The sequence below is a fragment of the Humulus lupulus genome, chromosome 8 (assembly GCF_963169125.1).
Source record: "Humulus lupulus chromosome 8, drHumLupu1.1, whole genome shotgun sequence".
Classification (NCBI taxonomy): domain Eukaryota; kingdom Viridiplantae; phylum Streptophyta; class Magnoliopsida; order Rosales; family Cannabaceae; genus Humulus; species Humulus lupulus.
Genome location: NC_084800.1, coordinates 40,929,891 through 40,956,504, shown reverse-complemented (window position 1 = coordinate 40,956,504; position 26,614 = coordinate 40,929,891). Strand labels below are relative to the sequence as shown.

The 26,614-nt window shown below is 31.5% G+C and overlaps 2 protein-coding genes and 1 non-coding gene across 3 annotated transcripts; 1 reads left to right on the top strand and 2 right to left on the bottom strand.

The window, feature by feature from the left end:
• Window positions 1–2,713: 2,713 nt before the first annotated feature.
• On the bottom strand, window positions 2,714–3,178 carry LOC133795304 (uncharacterized). The gene has a single exon (XM_062232760.1). It carries the CDS (start codon window positions 3,176–3,178, stop codon window positions 2,714–2,716), a length of 465 nt encoding a protein of 154 aa, XP_062088744.1.
• A 4,264-nt stretch (window positions 3,179–7,442) lies between these two features.
• On the top strand, window positions 7,443–7,549 carry LOC133798920 (small nucleolar RNA R71). Its single transcript, XR_009876136.1, has one exon. It is a non-coding gene; the product is annotated as a small nucleolar RNA R71 (small nucleolar RNA).
• A 15,274-nt stretch (window positions 7,550–22,823) lies between these two features.
• On the bottom strand, window positions 22,824–25,200 carry LOC133796937 (uncharacterized). Its single transcript, XM_062234642.1, has 3 exons — window positions 25,001–25,200; window positions 23,824–24,029; window positions 22,824–23,495 (listed from the first exon to the last, which is right to left on the bottom strand). Exons 1-3 carry the CDS (start codon window positions 25,088–25,090, stop codon window positions 23,234–23,236), a joined length of 558 nt encoding a protein of 185 aa, XP_062090626.1. The 5' UTR covers window positions 25,091–25,200; the 3' UTR covers window positions 22,824–23,233.
• Window positions 25,201–26,614: the final 1,414 nt, after the last annotated feature.

Below are 26,614 nucleotides of genomic sequence, written 5' to 3'. Positions count from 1 at the left end.
AGGCACAATCGATCCAATAAAATTGCCTAAATCACTTTTCTAAACACATGTCATCAAGGATTTCGCCTCAAAGGCCAAACAATGCAAGTTCTATCGAATTCAAATTGTCATACCACCAACCCTAGTCCAACATATATAATAAACTCCAAAATGTTGCATTTTCAAAACATATTAAAAATTTCCCACAAAACCTTTAAATTAAACTCTAAACCAATTGAACCAAGCACACAGTTGAATTCAATTTCCTTTTCATGAGCAAAAACAAAGCAGCAACAGACATGAATGATGGTTTAACAATTACACTACACAACACAGAAAATCAAACAAAAGACTAACAAAACAAAAACAAAACAAAACAAGCTCTCCCCCAAACTTAAAATGCACATTGTCCCCAATGTGATAAAGAAAAGAACAAGGGAAGAGAACTTACCTGACAAGCCACGTCAGTATGGCGGTGGTGGTGGATGGAAAGAAGGACCTTCGAAAGGCTGAGATTGCGGAGGTTCAGGTGCAGGAAAACCAGCAAAAGACGGGGCTGGCGGAGGATGGTAAAACGGAGAGTACGGTGGATAAGGTGGAGGTGGAGCAAAATACGTGCGATCTGAATCATCTAGCGACCAGCGGTTCACCAAATTGTTTAATTGAGCCACATGACTCACTTCATAATCATACCGATGACCCAAGTACTGATTCATCATATGCTGCTGCTGAACCACATATTGATTCTGTTGGATTAGATAATCCAACTTCTCATTAACTTGCTGCAAGCCTGAGTTGCTACCGCCACCCAATAAAACTGGTTCATCTTCCTCCTCCACAACAGCTTCCACAAGGCGCTTTCCTTTTTTTCTTGCTTGTGGCACATATAAAGAAGGCTCAGGATAGTCATTCATCAAATTAATGGATAATGGTTGCTGCAGCGAATGATAGATATCAGTAACGAACTCTGGGACACCAGCCTTACAGCACAACATTGTGATGACTGATCCATGGGCTAAACCGCCAGTAGTGTGCCCTTTTTCAATGAAATTTATGTTAGCCTTAATCCAAATACCCGGATTAATACTCATCCCCTGCATCAATGCGTACATCAATAAGGCTCGATCTTTAGTCATATCAGATACATGACTAACAGGCATGAATCGAGCACACACAAAGAACGCCCAAAATCGTGCCTCCATGTTAAGCTGACATGAGGCTATACTTTTAGGGAGGCTGCCAGATAAATTCCAAGGAGCGCCTTCAAAGCACAGCTTATCAGCCACAGCCTCAAAATCAATAGAACCATTTAAGAACTGGGCATATTCCTCCTCCTCCTGCTTTATATTCGGAGCTTTGAACACCTTATTAATCGCTTCAGCTGTGAACGGCACACGTTTCCCTCGAACAAAGACTGTGTCATTGTGTTTATCTCGTAAGTTGGCATAAAACTCATACACCATCGACACATTAGCCTGAGCCAGCTTTGTTACAAAATCGCCCCATTTCCTATTCATGAGATTCACCCGAACCCGTTCAAAAATCGGATGAGCAAACGGTTCAGACTGAAATTCCACTGCCCTCTCGGAGATCAAAGGCTTCCTGACAAATTTCTCATACCGCTCCTGAGCCTTGAAATTGATAAATCGAGTCTCATCATACTCATGCTCAGAACTATCTTCCCTAGGTTGAGACGCAGATGCTTGCCCCTTTCCCTTGTCCTTATTTCTACCCGCTCTACTCTTGGGTGCCATTATCTCTATTATCACCAACCCACAAGACAAAAATTTTACAGCACCTCCCCTATTAATGGACCCTTTTCCTCTTCACAAACAGTAACAATATTCAACCTTTCAAGCAAATCAACTAAAATCCCCACACCCAAACAACAACAATGATCCACCCTCTTCAATAAATCAAAGCCAACCAATCCCAAATGCCACAACAAAACAAATCAGAGGAGGAAAGGGAAGAAAACCACTTACCAAACCATTGCAATAGATTCCCTTATGCTTGAATGTGAATGCCCCCTTCAGAATTTCCTCTTTTTGCAAGAACTTAGATCAATGAATTTCTAGGGTTTCAAAATAGATTTGGAGCAAAATTGAAGTAGGTTGGAATGGAAGGGAAGAAAGAAGAAAATAAGATGAAGAATGAAGGAAAAATGGAGGGTGTGTGGAAAAATTTCTGGGAAAAAGGGCTGCAATGGAGGGTTATGGAGAAGATGGGAGAAAAAAAATAGGAATGAAGCAGAAGAAAGTTGAGGAAATGAGGAAGAAAATCGCACCTTTCTGATTTTAAAGAAAAATTCTGGGCCTAGCGCTATAGCGCTATATGGGTAGCGCTGTAGCGCTCATACGCGATTTGGGGCTCTTGCTTCTGGAACCAGCACTATAGCGCTGGTTTAACAGCGTTGTAGCGCTGTAAAACCCCGAAAAATGGTCCTTCCCTGAGAATAGCGCCATAGCGCTGAAAGTATAGCGCTGTAGCGTTATGGCACCTCCTTCACCACATTTTTAATTAACTTTTTTTTTTATTATTTTTTATTATTATTATTATTTTTTATTTTTTATTTTTCACGATTTTCACGATTCTAATTACAGAAACAAATTAAAATAAAATTGTTCAACTAAAAAAAATTACATAAACATTGAAAATAGAAAAAAAAATAAGCTTGAGATGCCTCTCAAGGGCGCTGTCGTTAACGTCATTTAGCCGGACGCTGGATTCCTCATCACTGAGGACGCAAGATAATTACCGACTTGGCTTGATCATAGGGACCTCCCAAGTATGGCTTAAGTCTCTGCCCATTCACTTTAAAGGTTCCACTCTTCTCGCTGCATACTTCTACTGCTCCATATGGAAATACTTTCACAATTGTATACGGCCCGGACCATCTAGATTTCAGTTTTCCTGGGAAGAGCTTTAATCTTGAATTAAATAATAACACCTGCTGCCCTGGGTGAAATTCCTTTTGTACAAGATTCTTATCATGCCATGCTTTAGTTCGTTCCTTGTAGATTTTCGCATTTTCATAGGCCTCATGCCGGAATTCCTCTAACTCATTCAACTGCAACATTCTCTTTTCTCCCGCGGCAGTCATGTCCATGTTTAGCTTCTGCACTGCCCAATATGCTCGGTGCTCTAACTCTACTGGTAAATGGCACGCCTTACCGAAAACCAATCTATATGGCGACATACCGATTGGAGTTTTGAAAGCTGTCCGATACGCCCATAATGCATCATCAAGTCTTTTGGACCAATCTTTCCTCGAGCTTTGCACCGTTTTCTCTAAAATACTCTTCACTTCCCTATTTGAGATTTATGCTTGGCCATTGCTTTGAGGGTGATAGGGCAAAGCAGTTCGATGTCTTACACCGTATTTAGACAACAATGCATCAAATTGCTTATTGCAGAAATGGCTCCCTTCATCACTGACTATAGCTCTAGGAGTTCCAAACCGAGTAAAAATATATTTCTGAAGGAAATTGAGAACCGTTTTACCATCATTAGCTGGTGTTGCCGCTGCTTCAACCCACTTAGATACATAATCGACAGCTAGCAATATATAAAGATTGTTGTATGATAACGGAAAAGGTCCCATGAAGTCAATTCCCCAGACATCGAAAAGTTCCACTTCCAAAATTCCGGTCAAAGGCATTTCATTCCTCCTTGTGATGTTACCAGTGCGTTGGCAACGATCGCATGCCTTGAAAAAATTATGAGCATCTTTAAAAAGACTAGGCCAAAAGAACCCCGATTGAAGTACCTTGGCTGCTGTCCTATTTCCCCCAAAATGCCCTCCACATTGCAACGTGTGACAGTGAGACAATATGGATTGCATTTCCTCTTCAGGCACGCAACGACGAATGATCTGATCGGCACAATGTTTGTAGAGAATCGGTTCTTCCCAATAATAGTGTTTTACTTCAGAATAAAACTTTTTAAGTTGTTGTCTAGACATCTCCGAAGGAACTATGTTAGCCGCCAAGAAATTCACATAATCAGTATACCACGGGACAATCACCTCTCCTCTAATAGCAAACAATTGCTCATCGGGAAAACTGTCATCTATCTGTACTTCTTTATTACTCGGTGACTCTTCAACCTCCAACCTTGATAAATGATCTGCTACCGAATTCTCTGTTCCTTTTTTATCTCTGATCTCAATATCAAACTCTTGTAATAACAATATCCACCGTATCAATCGAGGCTTTGCATCCTTCTTTGTCATGAGGTACTTAATGGCCGAATGATCAGTGTACACTATTACTTTATTTCCAACGAGATAGGGTCTAAACTTATCAACTGCAAATACTATTGCAAGCAGCTCCTTTTCGGTCGTGGCATAGTTCAATTGAGCTTCATTCATTGTTCTGCTTGCATAATAAATTGTATAAAAGACCCTATCAATTCTCTGACCCAAGACAGCCCTAACCGCATAGTCACTAGCATCACACATCAATTCGAATGGAAGGTCCCAATTTGGTGCAGCAACAATCGGTGCAGAAATCAACTTCTCCTTTAACGTTCTGAAAGCTTTCAAACAATCTTCATTAAAATCGAACTTCACTCCATTCATTAACAAGGTCGAAAGAGGCTTGGCAATTTTTGAAAAATCTTTGATAAATCTTCTGTAAAATCCAGCATGCCCAAGAAAACTTCGTACTCCTTTTACTGACACTGGTGGGGGAAGATTTTCTATTATTGAGATTTTGGCTCGATCCACCTCAATACCTTTACTAGATATTCTGTGCCCAAGTACTATTCCCTCCTTAACCATGAAGTGGCATTTTTCCCAGTTTAACACCAAATTTGCTTTTTCACACCGGTTTAATACATTTTCCAGATTACCCAAACACAGATCAAAGGAAGAGCCAAATACCGAAAAATCATCCATGAAAATCTCAATGCTCCTTTCCACCATATCTGAAAATATAGCCATCATGCACCGTTGGAATGTTGCTGGTGCATTACATAACCCAAATGGCATTCTTCTGAAGGCGAACGTGCCATAGGGACATGTAAATGTCGTTTTCTCTTGGTCCTCTGGCGCGATGGCAATTCGATGATAACCTGAGTAACCATCTAAAAAGCAATAATACTTATTTCCTGCCAACCTATCCAACATCTGGTCAACAAAAGGAAGTGGGAAGTGATCTTTTCGTGTAGCCTTATTTAACTTACGATAGTCGATGCATATGCGCCACCCGGTCACAGTTCGAGTTGAAATTAACTCGTTATTTTCATTCTTGACTACTGTTATTCCACCCTTCTTTGGCACCACCTGCACTGGACTCACCCAAGCACTATCAGAAATTGGGTAAATCACCCCGACGTCCAACCATTTCAAAATCTGCTCAAGTACAACATCCTTCATAGCTGGATTGAGCCTCCTTTGAACCTCTATAGATGGCTTGGTTTCTGCCTCCACTAAAATTCGATGCATTACTGTCGAAGGACTTATTCCTCTAATATCCGCCAATGTCCATCCAATGGCCATTTTATGATCTCGTAAAACCCTCAACAATTTCTCCAATTCAGTTTTTGAGAGATCAGCTGAAACAATTACTGGCAAGGTCTCATTCTCCCCTAAGAACGCATAACACAAATGCTCAGGAAGAGCCTTTAATTCCAATTTTGGTGGCTGCTGGATGGAAGTTAATAGTCGATCGGTGGCCTCTGCCAACTCTTCAAATTTCTTCGTATATGGGTGATAAGAGTTAATCCATTTTACATATTCTTTCATCTTTTCATCATCTTCATCTTCCTCCCCACCAGTCAACACTGCCTCTAAAGCATCACTACTGACCCTTCTTTTCAAAACTGCCTTATCTATCACATCCATACTGTAGCAACTGTCACTAGCCATCGGGTACGTCATTGCTTTGAAGACACTAAACACCACCTCGTCCCCCTCAACTCTGAGTTTCAGCTCTCCCTTTTGCACATCTATTAGAGCTTGTCCTGTTGCTAGGAACGGTCGCCCAAGAATAATTGGGACATTTGCATCCTCCTCCATGTCTAGCACAATAAAATCTGCAGGGAAAATGAATTTGTCGACCTTCACTAGCACATCTTCAATAATCCCCCTCGGATGAGCCAGTGATCTATCGGCCAACTGTAGTGTAACAGTTGTTGGCTTTGCCTCACCCAAACCTAGTCTTTTGAATACCGATAGAGGCATGAGATTTATGCTGGCTCCTAAATCACATAGTGCATGTTTACACTCAAAGTTACCAATTGTGCATGGGATTGTGAAACTTCCAGGATCTCTCAACTTCTGTGGAAGCTTCCTCTGCAAAATAGCACTGCACTCTTCGGTCAATGCCACAGTTTCGTAATCCTCCATCTTTCTCTTCTTTGATAAAATATCTTTCATAAATTTAACGTAACTGGGCATCTGCTCTAATGCTTCTGCGAAGGGGATGTTGATATGCAGCCTCTTGAATACCTCTAAGAACTTTGCAAACTGCTGGTCAAGACGGTTCTTTTGGAGTCTCTGTGGATATGGAATTTTTCTGTGATGATCTATAGACACCGGAGGTACCACTTCTCTTGCTGGCGGAATCTCTTTAACCTTCTCTTCACAAGTCTTCTTGTCCTCTTCAATGGGTGCCTGTTGATCTTGCTTCTGCTCGACGCTCTTTTCCACATTTGTTCCCTCCAACACTGTTCCACTCCTCAAAGTAATCGCCTGACACTGTTCGTTAGGATTCCCTTTTGGATTCACCTCAGTAGTGCTTGGCAAGTTCCCTTGAGCTCGGTTTGCCATAAGCGTAGCCAGCTGTCCAATTTGCGTTTCCAAGCTCCGAATTGATGATCTCGTTTCAGTCATAAACTGAGTCAACACATCGGCCTGACCGTCTTGCTTTGCTTGCATCTGTTGCGGTGCAGGTCTTACTGGTTGCTGCTGATAAAACCCAGGAGGAGGTCGAGGATACTGCGGTTGATTCTGTTGAAACTGTTGTTGACTGCCCTGCCCAGTTGTCCACGAAAAATTTGGGTGATTTCGCCATCCTGGATTGTAATTCATGGAATATGGATTGTTGGAGGGTCTTGGGAAGTTCCCTATTGCTTGCACTTGCTCCATAGGCATATTGTTAAAATCCATATTCGTGCATTGTTCAAATAAATGAGGCCCCCCACATAACTCACAAATTATCTGCATTTGCATCACTGGAGCCTGAGCATGAATGTTATTCTGCTGTAACTGTTTAGTTAAAGTTGCCACTTGAGCTGACAACATTGAAATGGCATCCAATTCATGCACTCCAGCCACCTTCTTATTGGTTTCTCTTTCTGATGGCCATTGATAGTTATTCATGGCCATTTCCTCCAACAGATCATAAGCTTGGTTGGCGCTTTTACTCATGAACGCTCCTCCAGACGCTGCATCTATGATTGTACGAGTAGTACCACACAAACCATTGTAAAAAATATGGCCTAGCATCCATTTTTCGATTCCATGATGGGGACATTTTCTCAACAGCTCCTTAAACCTCTCCCACGCATCATACAACGATTCACTATCTTTTTGGTGAAAATTGTTGATTTCACCTCTATACCTTGCAGACAGCGATGGTGGGAAAAATTTTGCTAAAATTTTTTGAGTCAGCTCCTCCCATGTTGTTATAGAATTGGCTTCCAGAGAAATAAGCCAACTCTTTGCTCGGTCCCTCAATGAAAACGGGAAAAGTCTCAACCTCACTGCATCGTTTGTCACTCCATTCATCTTGAATGTGGCGCAGAGCTCTAGGAAATTAGCCAGATGTAAGTTTGGGTCTTCCGTTGGCAATCCTCCAAACTGAACTGATGATTGTACCATTTGCAAAATAGCAGGCTTAATTTCAAAATTATTAGCCTCAACCGTTGGAGGTCTAATGCACGACTGTGCCCCCGTTACAGTAGGTAGCACATAGTCCCGCAAACTTCTTTGCATTGGTTGCTGAACTGGTGCAACTCCTATTCCTCCAACATTACCCGCTGCAATCCCAGCATTTCTATTCTCATCGTTACCATGGGCGATGTTGTCAACCCCTCCGTTACCTCTGTTCTGAGCCATTTTTTCTACCCTTTTCTGTTTCCGATTTCTTCTGCAGGTTTTCTCAATTTCCAGATCAACAAGCACCCTTGACTCAGACCCCTGTCGTCGCATAAACTATATGAGTACCTGAAATCACAAAGTGCAACAGAAAACTAGAATGAGAATGGTAAGAAAGGTAACCAAATTAGAAAAAGAATTACTTTCTTGATATTAGTAAAAACAGTCCCCGGCAACGGCGCCAAAAACTTGTTGTGTAAATTCAATACGCAAGTGCACGTAATCTTAACAAGTAATAAAGAGTAAGTGAGATCGTTCCCACGAGGACTGTATACTAAATACCCAAACTTAATTCCTATTTCTATTTGGCTAACAATAATTGAGTCACAATAATTAACTAAAATTGTAAAACAAAAATCTAAAATTAACTTCAATAACTGAAAATAAATAACGTAACGGAAATTCAATGGATTAAAAACTAGGGCAATTAATTTCATCAACCATCCTCTTTAATTTTCCTTAACACAAATCTTACTATTCAATTCTTCTCTCGTGATAGCAGGTCAACAATAATAACTTATATTCGTACTAGGATATATAAGTCTCAATCTTATGCAAATTTTCTACATCTCTGTGATAAATAAACATAAAATAGGCATTAAGATTAACAACCCTAAAACTACACAGATCACACAGGTACTCTCGTCCTAATATGAAATCTATGTTTATTCAATTACAGCATATTCAATTCTCACTTTTCAGATTTCGAATCAAAATCATATATTTCATGTTAATGGTGATCAATCATTCACAAACATTAGAATCAAATTGAATAAATCACAAGATAAAATTGAAATCATAAAACTTGCATTAATTTAAAATAAAGGTTCAGGAGAATCCATTAAAACCCTAGACTAATAGTTTAGTTCATGAATAAATCCATAATAACCATAGAAGAAATTAAAAGCATCCAAAATACAGAAATTTAAAGTAGAAAAGAAGAAAAACTGTGATGAATTCTTCAAATCCGCTCGCAATCTTCTATCATGTGCCTTCAGCCGTCTCCTTAGGTCAAAACTCCTCTCAGTCGCACACTATGCTTCTTTAAAAACCCCTCTCAATTCTCCAGTGGAAAAGACCCAATTGCCCATCTAGAAGTGATTAACTTGGTGAAAAATCGTAACCCAGCGCTGTAGTGCTGTCATTGTAGCGCTATAGCGCTATAGTCAGAAACTGAAATGGGGAAAATCTGGGCACCAGCGCTGTAGCGCTCTTATGGTAGCGCTGTAGCGCTAAAGTCAGAAACCACCTCCTGAAAACTGCGTCCAAGCGCTGTAGCGCTCATGTTGCAGCGCTGTAGCGCTGAAGTCAGAAACGAGCTTCTTCAAAGTTTCTTCCTAGCGCTATGACGCTTCCTTAGTAGCGCTGTAGCGCTACTTACAGAACCATCAAAATTCACAATTCTGTCCCAAATTTATTCCACTTTTGCTCCTTTTCATTATTTGTATCGCTTAACATTAATCACCCTGAAACAAGAACAAACGAGCATAATTCCGAAATAACATAGTCCTAACTAATGGAAAATAGCCTAAAAACTAAGACCATAAACGAGCCTAAAACTCGTTTATCAAGATGCCATTAGCTCGAACAATGACGTGAGACCTGAGATGCTAAAGCCTTAGAGATACATGATAATCACCTTGAATATTTACAAGTGTTATAAATATGAGATGTAATCCTCATTTATTAATGTAAATCCCCAAGAATCGTGGGATATTATTTGGTCAGTTATGCGTTTCCTGGTCTTCAGGGACGTTTCCTTTTATATCTGATTATAGGCATTTAAAGCCATTTATTTTATTCACAAAAGAGTAACTACCCAAAATATGTGGGATAGTATTCTGCATCCTTCTCTATAAATAGAGAAGCCATGCACCATTGTAAATGACCGAAATTCTGATCCTTGAGAGAAGACTCTGGAGAATTCATGCTAAAGAATTTTTCAGAGATAATCTTGAGATTAATAACAGAGACTCGTGGACTAGGCAGATTTAACTGCTGAACCACGTAAAAAATCGTGTGTTTGATTTGTTTGTTTCGTTTGACCATTATCATTCATTGTTTTTGTGCTCTTCTTTTATCTGTTGATGAAAAACGGCGTCAACAATAATGATATTTTATAAAATTTGAATTTGAATTTGAATTTATATTAATATAATTCATAAATATCTATTTCTAATTAATTTTAAAAGTATATTTTGTTTAATATTTAGAATATTTCGTTAAAGTTAACGAAACAAACCGTTAAAACCAATAATTTTCGTTATCTACATACTTTCTATATAGAAGATATATATATATACTAGGTAGAAGCAACGTGCAATGCACATTTGCTTAGTTTTGAAGTTGTAAATATTGTCTATAATTTTAATAAAAACCGGTTCACTGTTTTTTTAATATATATATATATATATAATAGAATGAATTATAATTCTATAGTATATATAAATAATTATATTAATAATCTCTACATATATGACATCTAAACACAATGTTGACATAGATATATATTTACATGACTACATTACATATATATATGTAAAATACAGTAATATTTAAAAAGAAATTACTAATAGAAATAAAATAATAATAGAAAAAGTCGTGTACGTAGACACTAATATACATGCGTCAACTATTTTTAGTTTCTAATGTATCTCACAATGTCCATTGGTGAATTTGATAAAGAAAAAGAGCTTCAATCACTTGATAAAAAATAAATTATCACACAAATTAATAAGATAAAAAAAATGATGTATGACTTTATTATTTTTAAATAAATATGATTTAATTATTTAAATTATCATAAAATATCTTATAAATATCATTTTTCAATTAATTAATTAATTAATTTTTGTTTAAGTTTATATTTGTTATAGTTTTTTAATTTGGCAGTGACAATAAAAAATTATATATTATATGTTTAATATAATATTAAGTTTAAGTTTAATTAAATTTTATTTTAAGTTATAAAATATATGGTTTTATTATTTTTAAATAATCATTATTGTAAAATATCTCAAAAATATATTATTTTAATTTGCTTATTTATTTATTTATATAATTTATGTAAGTTTAAGTCATATTTACAATCTACCGTTAAATATAAGAATATTATGTTAAATATAAGAATATTCTAATAAAGTTAACGAAAAAAAATAAAAAATCGTTAAAATCAATAATTTGTGTTATCTACACACTTATTATATAGAAGAGATATATATATATATATATAGAGAGAGAGAGACTAGGTAAACGCAAAGTGAGTGCAATGAAGGTTTGCTTAATTTCATTTTAAAAAAATGTACTAGTTTATTTTTATTATATTTTTTAATTGTTAGTTAAATTTTAAATAAATAAAAAAATGTAATATCTTATAAAATAATGACATAAAAATATTAAAAAAAATAAAGCCAAAGCATTGCCTATAGTTTAAAAAAATAATGTGATAATTTGATTTTTAATTTTTTTTTAAAAATAAACTATTAAACCAAGAATCCGTTAAATATACACTTTTTACATATAAATATATGGTACATTATAGTTTTAAAGTAAATTATTTGATATTGTTTATTAATTTGAAATTTAATGTTCATAATAATTTAAATTTTAGTATTACTTATGTTTTGATTTATATATTATATATGGTGATTCTAGTTTTAAAATTTAATACTTTTTTCCTATTATTTTTAGAAAAAAATATTAAAAAATTATAAATTAAGACTATGAATTTAAAAAGTTTATTTGATCAAATTTTAATTAATTAATTTAAAAAAATTTAAATCAATAAAAGTTATATATAAATTAACGGTTAGAGCAAATAAGTAATTTGTCATTGAAAAAACTAAATGACAAAATAAGAAATATGAATATTTATGTCTTATATTACTATTATATACATGTTGGGATAAACAAAATATATTGAATGACAAAATAAATAATTAATATAAGAAATAAAAGAATAAATTTAAGTATATAAATATTTTTCAGTTATAGTTCTAAAAACAAAATTGATAAGAGTAATTTAAATACTTTACTATGAAATTTTAAAATATGTGATGAAAAATTATTATGATTTATTTATTATTTTTTATTTATGTGATTTTATTATTTATTATTTTTTAATTTTTAAATTTATTTATCTTATTTATATGACTTTAAAATTAACCACGTTAGAAAATAATAAAAAATAATTAAATTTAGCATAAACCAATAATTATAGTTAAACTCGTATTTATAATATATAAAGATATAAGTTTTATAATTTAAATAATAATTAAAATTTATATATTCAATTAGATGAAAGTCACATTTAAGTCTATCATCAAATAATGATCTCACCGTGAAATAAGATGTGTAATTTAAACAAATATCGTATTACCTGATACACTAAAATGTTTTTGTGAATAAAATGTACATTTCTAAAATTACATGTAATCCGCATTCTTAATCTTTTACCGATTTAATAATATATATTTGCAAAAAGAATAAAACTAAATCTCACTCATTTGAGAAGGATGTATATGAACAAGACCAATGTATCACAATATATATGTATATATTTTATATTTATATACAGTATTTGCAATAAGATTTGGTGGGGATGCATGATTTGGACTTGGAGGAAAGGTCCATCTGGCCTGTGCTGTGGGTACCTATCGCCTATATTTTGTGTGACTTTTGTCATCGTATTTCTATTTAACATATACTATATATTTTAAATTATTTTGACTTAATTAGCTAGTATTGGATTTTATGAGGGTAGGATTTTACTATTTATAAAGGAAGATGAAATGGGTAATTCAACTATAATAGAAATGAAGTTTTTATTTTTATACCAACTTAATTTGATTCATTTAATAAGTTCAGTAGGTTCGATACACCACCCTATTTAAGTTACGATAAAATAAACCAGAAAGAATAATTAAGATTACGTGTTAAAAGGGAAAAAAAAAAAGAGAGAGAAGAAGATTACAATGGGAATAATAAATAAATAAATAATATATGAATTAAATGATGAGAATCAATGGCATCGATGGGCCACATTCCCTAAATAATTTCACATGATCGTCTTGATTGTAGCATGGACTGACAATGTATTATAAGTATTGTTGTTAATATTTTTTATCGTATAAAATTAATTAGTGTCCAAACTTTTCCATCATTTTTCTCCAAACAGTACATTTTATTTCAAAATACAATAATATAATCCATTTATGTACATACAAACAAGAATTGAAATGTTGGATTATTTATTTATATACCTGGATTTGCATTTAGAAAAGAAGAGACGATTACATAAATGTAAAGTGAAGTTGGTTACTGACGGAGCCAGAAAATATCAATTGGAGACTAATGTTAATTTTAATTTGTTAGGTGGCTTTATTACTATTTTTTTTCCTAATTTTGAGTTATAATAATATAGTTATTAATTTATTTTACACATAAAATATAATAATAAAAAATATTTGGGGTATTTTACTTCGTAAAGAAAATTTCTCCTTTCTTTGCACTAAAACAGTCATTTTCATTTTTCTCCTACAATTTTTAATCCTATAAAAGTTCGTATTAAGAAATAGGATTTTTAACAAAAATATTCTATAAAAAATATATTGTTCGGCAATCTAATTTTTGAAATTAAAAATTTAACAATTAAGTCCTTGAATTCCGTTCTATAAACAATAATAATTAAGGTTTTATTGTTCATTTTCACAAAATTATTAATTTCAAATAATTTTTTTCCTAATTTTTCTACACTTATGATGTTTAATTTTTTTGTTTTGGAGATGTATGATTTATAAAAAAAAATAATCACTTTTGACGATAAAAATTTAATTATTACCATTTTTAAAATTTACAAACATCAAACAATATTTAAAATGAAAATTCTATAAATATATAAAACATATTTATAACATTTTAGGTGCCCATATTATACTTACCTCTTTTACCAGGCTTTGTTTGGATTATGAAATATACTAAGAATTTTTTTTAGAGGAATCACGAGTAAAAAAAATCCTCATTCTTTATGATTTCTTTTTTAATTTTTCTTCAATCTTTTTATTTTAATTTAAGTCCTCCAAATTTGAATTAAAATTTTGTTCTAGAATATCTTTTTTTTTTGTCAAATTCTTTTATTTATAAAATTTGTGTTCCAAATAAAGAGCAAAGATTCATGAATTTAGATTCTGTGACACTAAATTGGCAAAATTAAATGGAAACGAATTTCCAGCTAGCTAGCTGTAGTATAGCACGCAATGTTTTTTTTTTAAAAAAAATTATTATTTATTTATCTTTCAAAGAAGAAGAAGCAAGCAGCTAACCAGACAATGCTTCCACTTCCCCTTTATTAAATGAACTTGTTAAGATTATTGGTATTATAGCTTATAATTCTGATTTGACATCACAATTTAATTACATATCAAGAATGAGAAAGACGAACCCTCCTGCCCATTACCTTTTTTTCTTTTTCCTCTTATAAAAAAAATTATATTTTCCATCATATATGTATATGTGTGGTTGAATAGTGATATAAACTTGATATAAAATTAAACCTTCATTAAGAGTGATATTTGGTTATTTTATAGATGGGCACACCACGTGGCTTGATTCCTAACAGCCTGTGTTTTGAGCTTGAAAGGGATTCTTTGAGCAAATAATACAGCGCAAAAGAATGAGAACAACGTTTAAATCCCATTAATTGTTTGTGCTATATATATTTAAGATTGATTACATGCTTTGCATTTAAACCAAATCATATTTTGCCAGAATAACAATTATGTTCAAGCGATTGATAATAAAATTAGTTGTTTAATCAGGTTGCATGTGTGCAATTTGCTAAATTAACAAGATCAGTATTAAGATCTTGCAATTTTATTAATATGGCATAGAGCTATCATTATATATAAAACTAGAATTTTCACCCCCTAAATATAAATCAAAGAATTAATTTGGTAATAGCACTTTCAATGGGTGTTCTACTCTATATCTCAAAATAACTCATCAAAATTTTACTTTTTCTACTTTACTTTATGCTTTTACATTACACCATACATTAATTTTTTTATATTTTTTTTTACATCATTTAAATATTATACTTATAAATATTATTTATTAGTTAAAATCAAATAAAATATTTGAAAAAGAAAAAAATAATAATAAAAAATAGCTAATGGGAGAGAGAAAGGAGAAAAGATGAAAAAAATATATTAAAATATTTAGTTTTATAATTATAAGTGTTTGTGCAAATGTATTTTAACTAAGCAAGAACACTCAATGAAGAATGATTTTAACCCATTTAGCTACTTTTTTATATATTAATATATATAAAGTATCTATTGGATTACTCTAAGAAGTAATTTTTTTAAGGGCATGCTTTCACATTGGAAATCTTAATAATGGCACATAGTTCATTAGTAGCTTAGCTTGATTAAATTATATTATTTGACTTGGGATGTTTTGTTGGAAGGACAGGACAGATCATTTGAGGAGAGGCATGAGATCGATGTTTCTGAGAAGCTGATGTGGCGATAGGCCATTGGCTGAAGAAATTATCCACATGTATCTAATTTATTTATAAAATGTCAAATTTATTGACTTAAATCTTCTAATAGATCACATTTATCTGAAGCACTTCTTTCTGGCATCTGGTAAGAATAATCTTGACTCTTGATTAGGTTGGGTTGAGCATGTGATCAGCGGCTTCCACACGTGCAAAAGTCTTAAAATTCAGAATTAATGTGCTTCCATTAATTTATTTATTCTCGTAAACAAAATATTTGTGTATATAAATATATATATATATTAATTATTAATGTATTACCAATAATCAATAACATGTTTAGAACACTTGGGACTTCGAAATGGTTGGTTTTTTGGTGAGCTTATAGTACAGCACACTGACCTTATTGTTGGGCCTAGACCTGAACTTTTTTTTAAAAAAAAAATTCTTTCCACAAATATACGTATTATATAAATATATTTTTCTTTTTTCTCTCGAAGGACTTGCAATAAATAAAATTTCAATAAACAAGAATTCGCATGAGTACTTTTATATTTTTCAACCAAATATTATTACTTTGTTGCACAAGTAAATTTCACATGATTAAGTTAACTAGGTTCATTTAATCCAATGATTGAAGACCAAGTAAGTTTTAAGTGGAAGTCACATGTGAATTATTTAATTCAAGGATTGTGGATTGTGGATTGTGGATTGTGGATTGTGTGCCGTATTAAGTTAATTTTTAATGAATTAGATATCATTCTCTTTTATCCCCATGATTTTACAATTTAATAATTTTAATTAAATTTTTTTAAATAGGTTTTATGCCGTACTATTTTCCTTTTATTGCAGATTTACTCAATTAAACACCTCCTTCTTTCTATTTTTGGCAAACACACAAAGCGTGATGTGCCTATATAGATCATCGCAGAGTAATTAATTATATATAGTGAAGAAAAAAAGTAGTGATTTTTATATAAAAAAAAAGTCTTACAAAAACTATTAATATTATCGTTTAGGTATGATTGCAAAAGCCATCTATATTAGTTCAAATTTTTTGATAATGACATAATATATCGTTTTTGTCATTAATTTACTAAATAATTTATATTTTTCCCTCTCAGCAAATCGAATTAATATTGAGGTTGGCTACTTCTGTTAAATTAACCTCAGTAATCAGATAAATAAACTCCTATATTCGGCGAGATAGCTCAAAAAAAAAAAAAAAAAAAATTATAAACCCGAGTTCCAAAATTTGAAGAATATATAAAATTTAAATAATATCTCGAATAGGTAGCTTCATTACTAAGCTTTATATCTATTGAAAATATGTATCATATATGATAATTGAAAGAAAAAAAAAAACTATTTAAATCTTTTCCGTATGATATGTTATTTATTTATCATCTTGATCATTCTCTTCTTTTTTTTAATAAATATTTCTCGCTTTTAGTTACAGACTTAGATCATCTCGAAAACTAGACTATATATATGGTGTTGCACCAATATTAAAACTAAATAATCTTAGTACTATTATTATTTTTTCATTCCAATCACAACACCAAAAAATATATTATTTATTATTAAATACTAATATAAAAAAAAAATTATTTTCTTTTATTTTTGCCGATGCTACAGTACTCCACAGTACTTCACCATATTTGGTAGGGTACTGTAGCTTAACAGCATAATGATGATATAAATAAAATTGGGTTGAATTTGATTTTGTATATTTTTAGTACTATATTGTTTTTTTGCAGTCCAATTGGAACTATCCTTATATGAGTCATAAGATTTACATATTCACGATTTTTTTTAAATGACGCTTATTATTTTAAATCAATTTCTGCATTATTTTGTAATTTTGCCTCCAATTCTTTATTTTTTTTGGCACACTATTTTATCTTAATATTTTCTAAATGCGTAAAAGTGAAAGCTTTTTTTTTATATATATAACTAAATTGTTTTTTCTTTCTTTTTTGTGTGTTTTTAATTTAGTTATTAAATGAATGTAATTTAGAAATGTCCCAAGTGTTATTATTTCCTACGCATTCATGTGGTAAGTAAGACACATAATTTAAAGAATCCCCCACACAATTTGTTAAATTGAAAAATTCTATACTTTGAAAATTTTCAAGACAAATTAAAGTTCTAACATGTAAATCAGACGTAAAAAAATTAAATTTGAAATTAGCAAACAGGTAAAAATTACAAAGTAATAATAATAAATAAACTCCTAATTTTGGATAGTTAAGTCCATTATACATTTTTTTGTATGGCTGCTGATTTTTATCAATCACATTTAGTGTATATCTATTCTGTAACCTATAGATAAAGACATAAACCTACATTGTAGCTAGATTCTATCAACAATTTAATTAGTCGAGTCGAAACCATAAGCTCTAGCTTATAACCAATATGTGATATGTATCATTTTCTATTGTAATTTTACAACCCACCTAATCCAAGAAAAAGACTTTATAGCTCCGCATATATGTACCCAATCCCAACCCAACTAAATGCTGATATTTTTCATAATAAAGAAAGAAAAAAGGGCGCCATTGCTGTAGAAAGCTGAGAGAGCATGTGGGAGCTATAATCAACCTACATTAGGGGACATGACAAAGTTAGCATTTCTTAGCTTGTTTAAAGCTTGCATGTGCACTCCCTACTCTTTATATATAATTATATATTGAACTTCCTCATTTTGATTAAAAAAATTAAATAAAAATAAAAACAGCTAGGGAGCAGAAATATTATCTAAAGGTTGGCATTTTGACAAAATTATGAATCTTCTCAAGAAAGGAAATGTCTTTGTTTGACATGAAGCAAGGCATCAATAGTTTTTTTTCCCATTAAAGTATGAATGGGGGTTTGTATTATTGGTTTCTCTCTCTCATTAAGACAATCATTATTAGACAGAGAGAATTAGAATGTAAAATTTCTGAGGCTGGAGAGATCAATGGATAATTCATAAAGCGCTCGATTAATGATATGTGCACTCAAATTATGTACTTAAATATTACATAGTAAAGTGTTATTGATTTTTAAAATAATGCATCTCAATTTTAATAAATGTGATTAATTAAGCTAAACTGACACATCACTGTATCTAATATTTGAGTGTATATTTTTAATGCACGTATTATTACTCAAAGTAATTTGGACTAAAAAGTACTGTGCATAATGCATTTTCTCTGTCTAGATCGATTGATGAGTATAGTGGTCAATAATGAGCTGCTTGGCTGCTTTTTCAAATCTCTAATAGCCTGGCAGGATTATTAGATGTGGAAGAATTAATGGTCAAAATAATGATCAAGTTATTAGGAAGAACAATAGTCGAACGCGCATAAAGAATAGAGGGTTTCAATCTCATTTGACAGTTCAACCCTCCAAACGAAAAACTTTCCCAATAAAGCCTCTCTCTTTCTTTCAATAAAGCTTTTTCTCTTCAAAAAAATAAATAATAAAAAACTAAAAAAGAAATGATAATATGTTCACTTCAGCGATGTACGTGTTAGGTGAAATTTATTATTTATTGTATATAACAATGCGACATTTTAATTGTAGGTATTTTTTTGACATTACTTAAGAGTGATTCCATTTTTTATTATTTGGGATGAATCTAGCTAGCTATGAGTAGTATTAGTAGTACTAGTGGTAGGGAATTTGGGGAGCCAGTAGAACTTCCACAAAAGTAACCCATTCATACTATATCGATCCAATATAATTCAAACCAAATTTAGGAGCATATTAATATATTATAGCCTTAAAGAGTGAGACTAGAAGCTTGGTGAAATGGATGAGTTGACTTGACTGCTGCTGAATCTTTATATGACTCACTTGACACTCGATGTGATTTTATTACTTTTTGTAACCAAATACTATGATATATAGTATTGGCAAAATTTGGGTTGCATCCCAAACAAACGGTACATTGTTGCACCATTTTTTAGTTTTTTTGGTCGAGAAGTATTTTCGACATAATTTATTTTGATGACAGTGTATGTTGTAGTTATTTAGATTATTTTGTAAATTTTTAAGAAATTTTGAATAATTTATAATATCGAAAAACAAAATTTAAATAATTTGTTGCACTCGTAATTTTTTTTTTATTCGGGTGAAAATTAACTTATTTGAACATTATTTTCGACATTGTAAATTATTCAAAATTTTCAAAAAATGTACAAAATATTCTAAATAACTACAATACACACGACCATAAATAAAATTACGCCAAAAATACTTCACGAGCCAAAACTAAAGAAGGATGTATCTGTATGCTTTTTTTGGGGTGCATTAGAGAACTACGAGTTCGTATTTACTTTAAGAATAACATTGAGGAATTAAGAAGAGCTTCGTGCTATATATATTAACGAGGGTTTAAGCTAAACTTATATTCAGCTAATGCTTTTTTTTCTTTCTTAGTTTAATTTTCCATATTTAACAATATAATTCAAAATTAAGCAACTTATCACAAAAATAAATAACACCGATCAAATCAACAGCTTTTTTCTTTATTGATTGGGAATCAATCAATTAAAAAATACTAAATCACATCCAATAACCAATCTAAAATTACACACAAGTCTGATAAGAAAATACCACGTATGCTAGAAATAAAAATTCAATCAGCCCTCCCAACAAAAAATTAAAATAAAAAATCAGTCAGCCCTTTAGCATTTTTGCAATTGTTCATGGTATTTGTACAAGTTATGATGAACTATATATCCTGACAAAAAAGAAAAGTTATGATGAACTATCGTATGTTTGACAATATAAATTAAGAGAGTTTACACATCTTTACTAATGACAGTAAATAATAAAATAATATATCTAAAAAATATACCTAGAATGTATTAATTATTGTTATATATATAACTATTTTTATTTGATTTAATAAAAAATACACTTTTCTTAAATTTCTCATAACCATTATAACTTCCCTTAAATTACTTAATTAACCAATTCTTTTAATACATTTTCACTAGTACACGGTTTTTTTTAAACCAAATCCTTTATTACAAAACTTTCCCAAAATATCTTAACTCTAATAAAATTTTAATTGAATTCAATTAATGGCTGGTATTTTTAATGGCTCGTGACCCCTAATTCAATTTTTGGATACCTATTAGTAGAACAACTCATTCACAAAAAATTATAGAAAAAATAAATCAATGATATATTTTGGATACTAATTAGTAGAACAACAAAAGCTCATTAAAAATTAAACACTAAAAAATATCCAATCTAAAAATAGTTCAATACAAACATGAAAATATTAAAATTGGACAAAAAAAATATCAATATTATGCTTGAGATGCCAATTAGTAGAAAGAAAGAAAAAAAAACACTAGAAAGTATATAATCTGAAATCAACAAAGAAACAACAAAAGAGTAGAAAAATGGACAAAGAAATCAATGATGTATTTTGAATACCAATTAGTAGAACAACAAAAACTGGTTAGGAAAAAATTAAGTACTAAAAAGTATCCAATTAAAAAATATTTCAATACTATAAATTGAAAAATACTAGGGGTCTAATAGAGTAGAAACAAAGAAATCAATAAGTACATTATAGTACACTATTATAAAGAAAGAAAATAGATAGAGTAGATAATAAATCTCATATCACAAGTTTAATATATAGAAGGTACCTTTTATGTAATACACTACGTACTATTGGAGAATATAGAAAACAAGTGGATAAATAAGTACAAAAATAATAATATAATATTTACCAATTTTTTTTGTTTTTGTTTTTTGCTGAATATTTACCAAAGAGTATACGGCCTGTTTGACTTAACTTTTTTTTAAGCTAGCTTATAAAATTAAAAAAATACTTTTGAAAGTGTTTGAGTAAAAAACAAAAATAACAAAAAATTTAAAAGGTCTTTTTGAGAAGCTAGGATTTGTAGTTTTTTTCTAAAATACCTTTTTGAGAAGCTACTTTCTAAATTAGAATAATTTTATTATTTCTAATTTACTTATAAAAGATTTTTTTATTGATTTCCAAGCACTTTAAAAGAAATTTTTATTAAAAAAATATTTATAAAATAATTATTCAAACATAAAAAATAAGTAAAAGATTTTACTTGTCTAATATGTTTTTAGCTATAAGCAAAAGCAAAAGTTTCTGAAACCTATGCTTAATTGTATGTATATTACTTAAGTAGCCTAGGATAGCATGAACAATGTATCATTTTCATAGTTTTCACCATTATGAAGACTTACCATGCAATCTCCCATCACAACCAAGTGGAATATGTCATTTCTTTATCGAATAGAGACTTTCAGAACTAAATGCTAACCTAAATAAGGCAATAAAATAAGTTTAAATTGATTTTATAAAAATGACATGTAAGACAATCATATTTTAATTAAAACATATATAATTAATTGGAAAATAAATTAATAATTTTCCATTTATGTTATTTTATACTAATATCTCGGTACAAAATGGTAATTACTTTCTATATAATGTGTTTGAGTGTAAATTTCCTTATGTATTAATTGTTAAATGATGAATTATATATATGGTCGATGGCAAGAGTATCATATCATATCATATAGTTTGTCTTTGTGGAAGGAATTACTCTGAGCTAAATAAATGAAAGGGCATAGTATGAGTATGAAAAGATGCTGAGCCGATGGGTTAGGACAGACATTCCTACAAAGCAACAATAAATTCCAAATTATAGTGTCATTAGACAAACTAATGGAGGTGTGGTAGTTAAAACCTCATCTCATCGGCCCATCAACTCACTCGAACCCAACCCAATACAATATTTAAAGCCCATATTAAGATTAAATCTTTAAAGCCCACGTTAGTGTTTATCAACGTGTTAATTATCTTCTTCTTCTTCTTTTTAATGGGAAAAATTAGGTTCTAAGCAAATTCAATGATTGAAATTTTTCTAATAATTTATAAAATTATATTGATAAAATTTCTAAACAAACATGCAGAAATTGCAACTCATTGTTTTAATTTTAGAAAACAAGGAATATAAAATAAAAATGAATTAAAATGAGTAATTTCAAATTCTAACCACTCACTCACATCAATGACATTCTATAAAACGTATATAAATAATTGTTTTTCAACAATGCTATTTTTACTAGGAGCTTATTTTTAATTGTCTTTAAATATACAATGAAATCTGCCAATTTAACATCACCAAATGAATTTTCCAAGGAATAAAATTAAAAAAAAACTAAGGACACCCATGAGACCAGGAAGGGTAAGTAAACCTTGCACTACGAATCTTTTATACTTTATTGACCGGAATGGTCCAAATAGTCAATCACCACTACATAACATAATATCATGTAAACTATACAGATAGGTTCTAATAATACAAGACAAGTGCAATAACACAACTGATGATTTCACTATCAAAACTTCTATAACAATACGTGCATAACAATGAACGGAAGAAAAAATTTAATGGTAACATTAATGAGAAGATATTATAGTAAGACAGCTTATAATACAGACTATTACCAAACAGATCAAATCCTTCATCCATGAAAATGCAAATCAAAAGTCTCAAATAAGCAGCATAATGGACAAAAACGATGTTGGGGGAGTTCGGACAGTCATATCTATGACATAGCGAGCGAATTGGTCACTACTCATAAATCGAAGAAGCTCATTTGTAGTTTCCCATACCAACACCAGTTTCTCTACCATAAGGTTGGAAGCTTTCTCTGGCGCTGGAGTAGCACACATAGTAGAATTCTGAGATTATTGCAGTTAAGAAAACAAACGCCGCACCGGCCGCGAAAACTCCCTTTCTCACGGTCTCACAAGATGGAGGGTTATCCATGCTGAAGATGGTCCTGTACTTGGTATGGTAGGCATTCCTAACTGAACCGGCCAATAAGCATGCCTCAGCAATGAAGAAAAATACCCTGAAAGAAGTCATCTAAGCATTAAATAATAAATATCAATGATTTCCTTATAGTTACCACAATGCAATATGTTAAGTCTTTCAAGTCAAGTGTTTTCTCTTCTAATAAGAAAGTCAATTTTCGAGCATGATTAAGCTAGTTATTATACTTTTTTGCCTCGTTGTCTAAATCAAATCCGAAAACTATCTGGCCAAAAAAAAAAGATTATTTTGCTCTTATTTTCCATAGGATGGTTATAAGTTTGACATATACCCACAAAACAACAGGATGTTATTTAAGATCGATATCTCAAAACAAGGAAAGAGTTCTTTTGAAAATAGTGACATACCAGCAGATAATGAAAAGGATCACTGCCCAGGCCCTTGAACCTCCAGGACTTAATGGCTTCCCGCAACAGAAGCATCGGCTTGCCACCATTATAATGGTCTGACTTACCAAAAGAAACAAAAATGCACCAACCCCATAGCCAGTTGCAATGTCTGAATTATAAACGCAGTAGTTGTAGTCCTTTTCACCATCTGGAACAACCCACCCCTGTCATAGAATGTGTAACTGGATCAATACTTATGCAAAGACCACTAATAATATTGTAATATCAGCTGCAACCATTTCTCCGTTGTTTTTTATTTCTTTCATGGTTAAAAGTGATGAACATTTCTCAGTTATTCCCTGAATTGGTTATGAACTAATGATAAATGTTAATACGACGAAGACTGAAGAACTCGTGTAAAATTATAGAAGGTAGAAGCTTCTACGTATTGGATGGCTAAACTTTACCCAACTTCTGAATAAATTGGGAACGGCATGGTTAAAGGAAAAATTAGGCACACCCAACTCAACCTATTAGTAATGGTTAAATTATTAAGTGGTAAGTGTTGGGGTACTACACCAATTCCTCTATATCTAAATCTCAACCAACCACTTTGAACCCAAAATAAAAGAGGTGATTACCAATTGAATGTCTCTATGTTCGTCCAGAAAAGTATAAGTTAGTATTGTATGGCTGTAAAATCTGCTAGAACATGTTTTTTTTTTAAAAAAATATGTATATAAGCAATTTATATTGTTATCACCACTAAAGATTGCAAATTATTTACAAATGTAATGAAGAAAGAAAGTGAAAGTAGTTTTTCAATATTTATGAAAAATGCATCCGGAAAAACCATATCTTCCTACAGATCTAGCTTTTATTGTACCGATATCTAAAAAACCAGTACACTCCTAATGTATTCCAAGGAAAAGATACTTCTAATTTTCAGTCCAGGTTGATGAAAAACAGTCTTTAAATAAAATTTCAGTGTGGAAGTTTTCATTAAATATATATATCTGTCATAAACAATAAAACAAATTCAGTACGGAAATTTCGATTTTCTTGCAACCCTTTTATTTTTCTTGGGAGCCAAACAGTACCCGCCAAATGAAAACACCTCATTAGAAAAACCCAGAAAGCAAAAAGACATACATACATTACCATTTAAGCTTAAAGAGAGAAAAAGATTACTCACTTTGGTTCTCCTCTGCTCAGCCCCAACAGCCAGACCAAAAGCAATGATATCTAAGATGAAGACCGTAATCAACAGCAGCTTTGACGCCATTTCTAGAAAGCTTCAGAGCTTCCTCTCGTAGATGTACTTCTTCTTCCTCTCGCTCTGACCTACTTCTCACCCCTGTCTCTTTGTTTGTCTAAATAAGCGAAATAAAAAATGTGTACTCCAATATTGAAAAGGCAAATAAATTTTAATTAATTATTAAAAAAGAAAGAAAGCGCTGTTTTTACCAAGAGATTAGTACCTCCCAACCGCGGACTACAACGGGTCACCTCACCGCCTCTACCAAATGTCTGTAATACCCCTTTCTCAATTGCTAAGCAAACGCACGAGTTTTTTTCCCTTTGAAAGGAAACAAACAATAAAAATGTATACATGTATTATTCAAAAAGCTAAAACTTATACAACATAATTGTTTTACTTTGGAGAAATCAAATCATAATAAAATATTCTGCCATATATTAATGACTCGCTTATCAATAATAATGTTATTTTATCTTAATTTGGTTATTTATCTATTTATTTATTGAGATTCGATCCCTTAAATTACCAACCCGATCTTTGAATAGCCATCTATTTATATCTATCATTATAGTCATATAATAAAACTGGCCTGCAAATAATCTACAAAACCATCCATTTGTTTTTATTTTTTATTCATTGAAATTTCATTTATCCCATAAAAAATAAGCCACCGACAATAGTCAATTGTCATCAAATTAGCATGTTAGCGACTTATCCTTTGTATAAATAAAAATGAATAAATAAGGACACAAAAGATTAAGTACATCTAAACAGTTATACATTAACTTTTCATGCTTTCTCTAATTATATATAATTTGTTTTTGTCTTTTAATGTTGTTTAACATATGTAATTTGTTTCGGTTGAGTATTAATTAATAATAGTGAAGGGTAAGATTGGAATTTGAAGGAAGTCCATGGGAATTTTAGAAGGGTGGTGGAAGGAATAGTCAGAATGCAACCGACGATAGTGACTCATGCGGTCATTTACCAATGAGGAACCGTTGAAAATTATCACATTGTCGGTGGCCAGATGTGTTAATGTTTCTTGTCTTTTATATATATATATATATGAGAAAATATATATATATATATTCTATTCTATTATTTTTTTTTTGAAGCTTTTGAAGAGAAAATGGAAATGAATCAATGCTTCTTCAGCGTAAAGTTCCATTGTTCTGATTTTGCTTTTACCTGATCTGCAACTTTATAATTACAACTAAATTAAATATTAAAATTAAAAATAGAGGACAATAATAAAACTTAAGGTAGATCTAAAAAAAAGGTGGTTTGGAATGGAATGCGTGAGACAAACAAAAGGTGGGTCAGGTGTGGGTGGGAATCCAATCAACAAACCTTTGCCTTCGATTTGGCTCTAATCACTAATCAATGTGTCTTTTCTTTTGCCTACCATGAGTATAATCCAAAAAATGTGGTGTTTTCAATAAGGAAAATTACATCTATTTATTAAAAAATTAACATTTAAAAAATAGTAATTTACGGTGAAACTACTAATTTTCTTTTATAGATAACTATCCATGTTTTTTTTAC

Excerpts from the sequence above, each read along its gene's own strand:
- LOC133795304 (XM_062232760.1), bottom strand. The coding sequence starts at position 3,178 with ATGTCGCCATATAGATTGGTTTTCGGTAAGGCGTGCCATTTACCAGTA.
- LOC133796937 (XM_062234642.1), bottom strand. The coding sequence starts at position 25,090 with ATGGCGTCAAAGCTGCTGTTGATTACGGTCTTCATCTTAGATATCATT. Across the intron at positions 24,030-25,000 it reads CTGAGCAGAGGAGAACCAAA|GGGTGGGTTGTTCCAGATGG; the intron begins GTGAGTAATCTT and ends ATTCTATGACAG. Across the intron at positions 23,496-23,823 it reads ATCCTTTTCATTATCTGCTG|GGTATTTTTCTTCATTGCTG; the intron begins GTATGTCACTAT and ends GACTTCTTTCAG.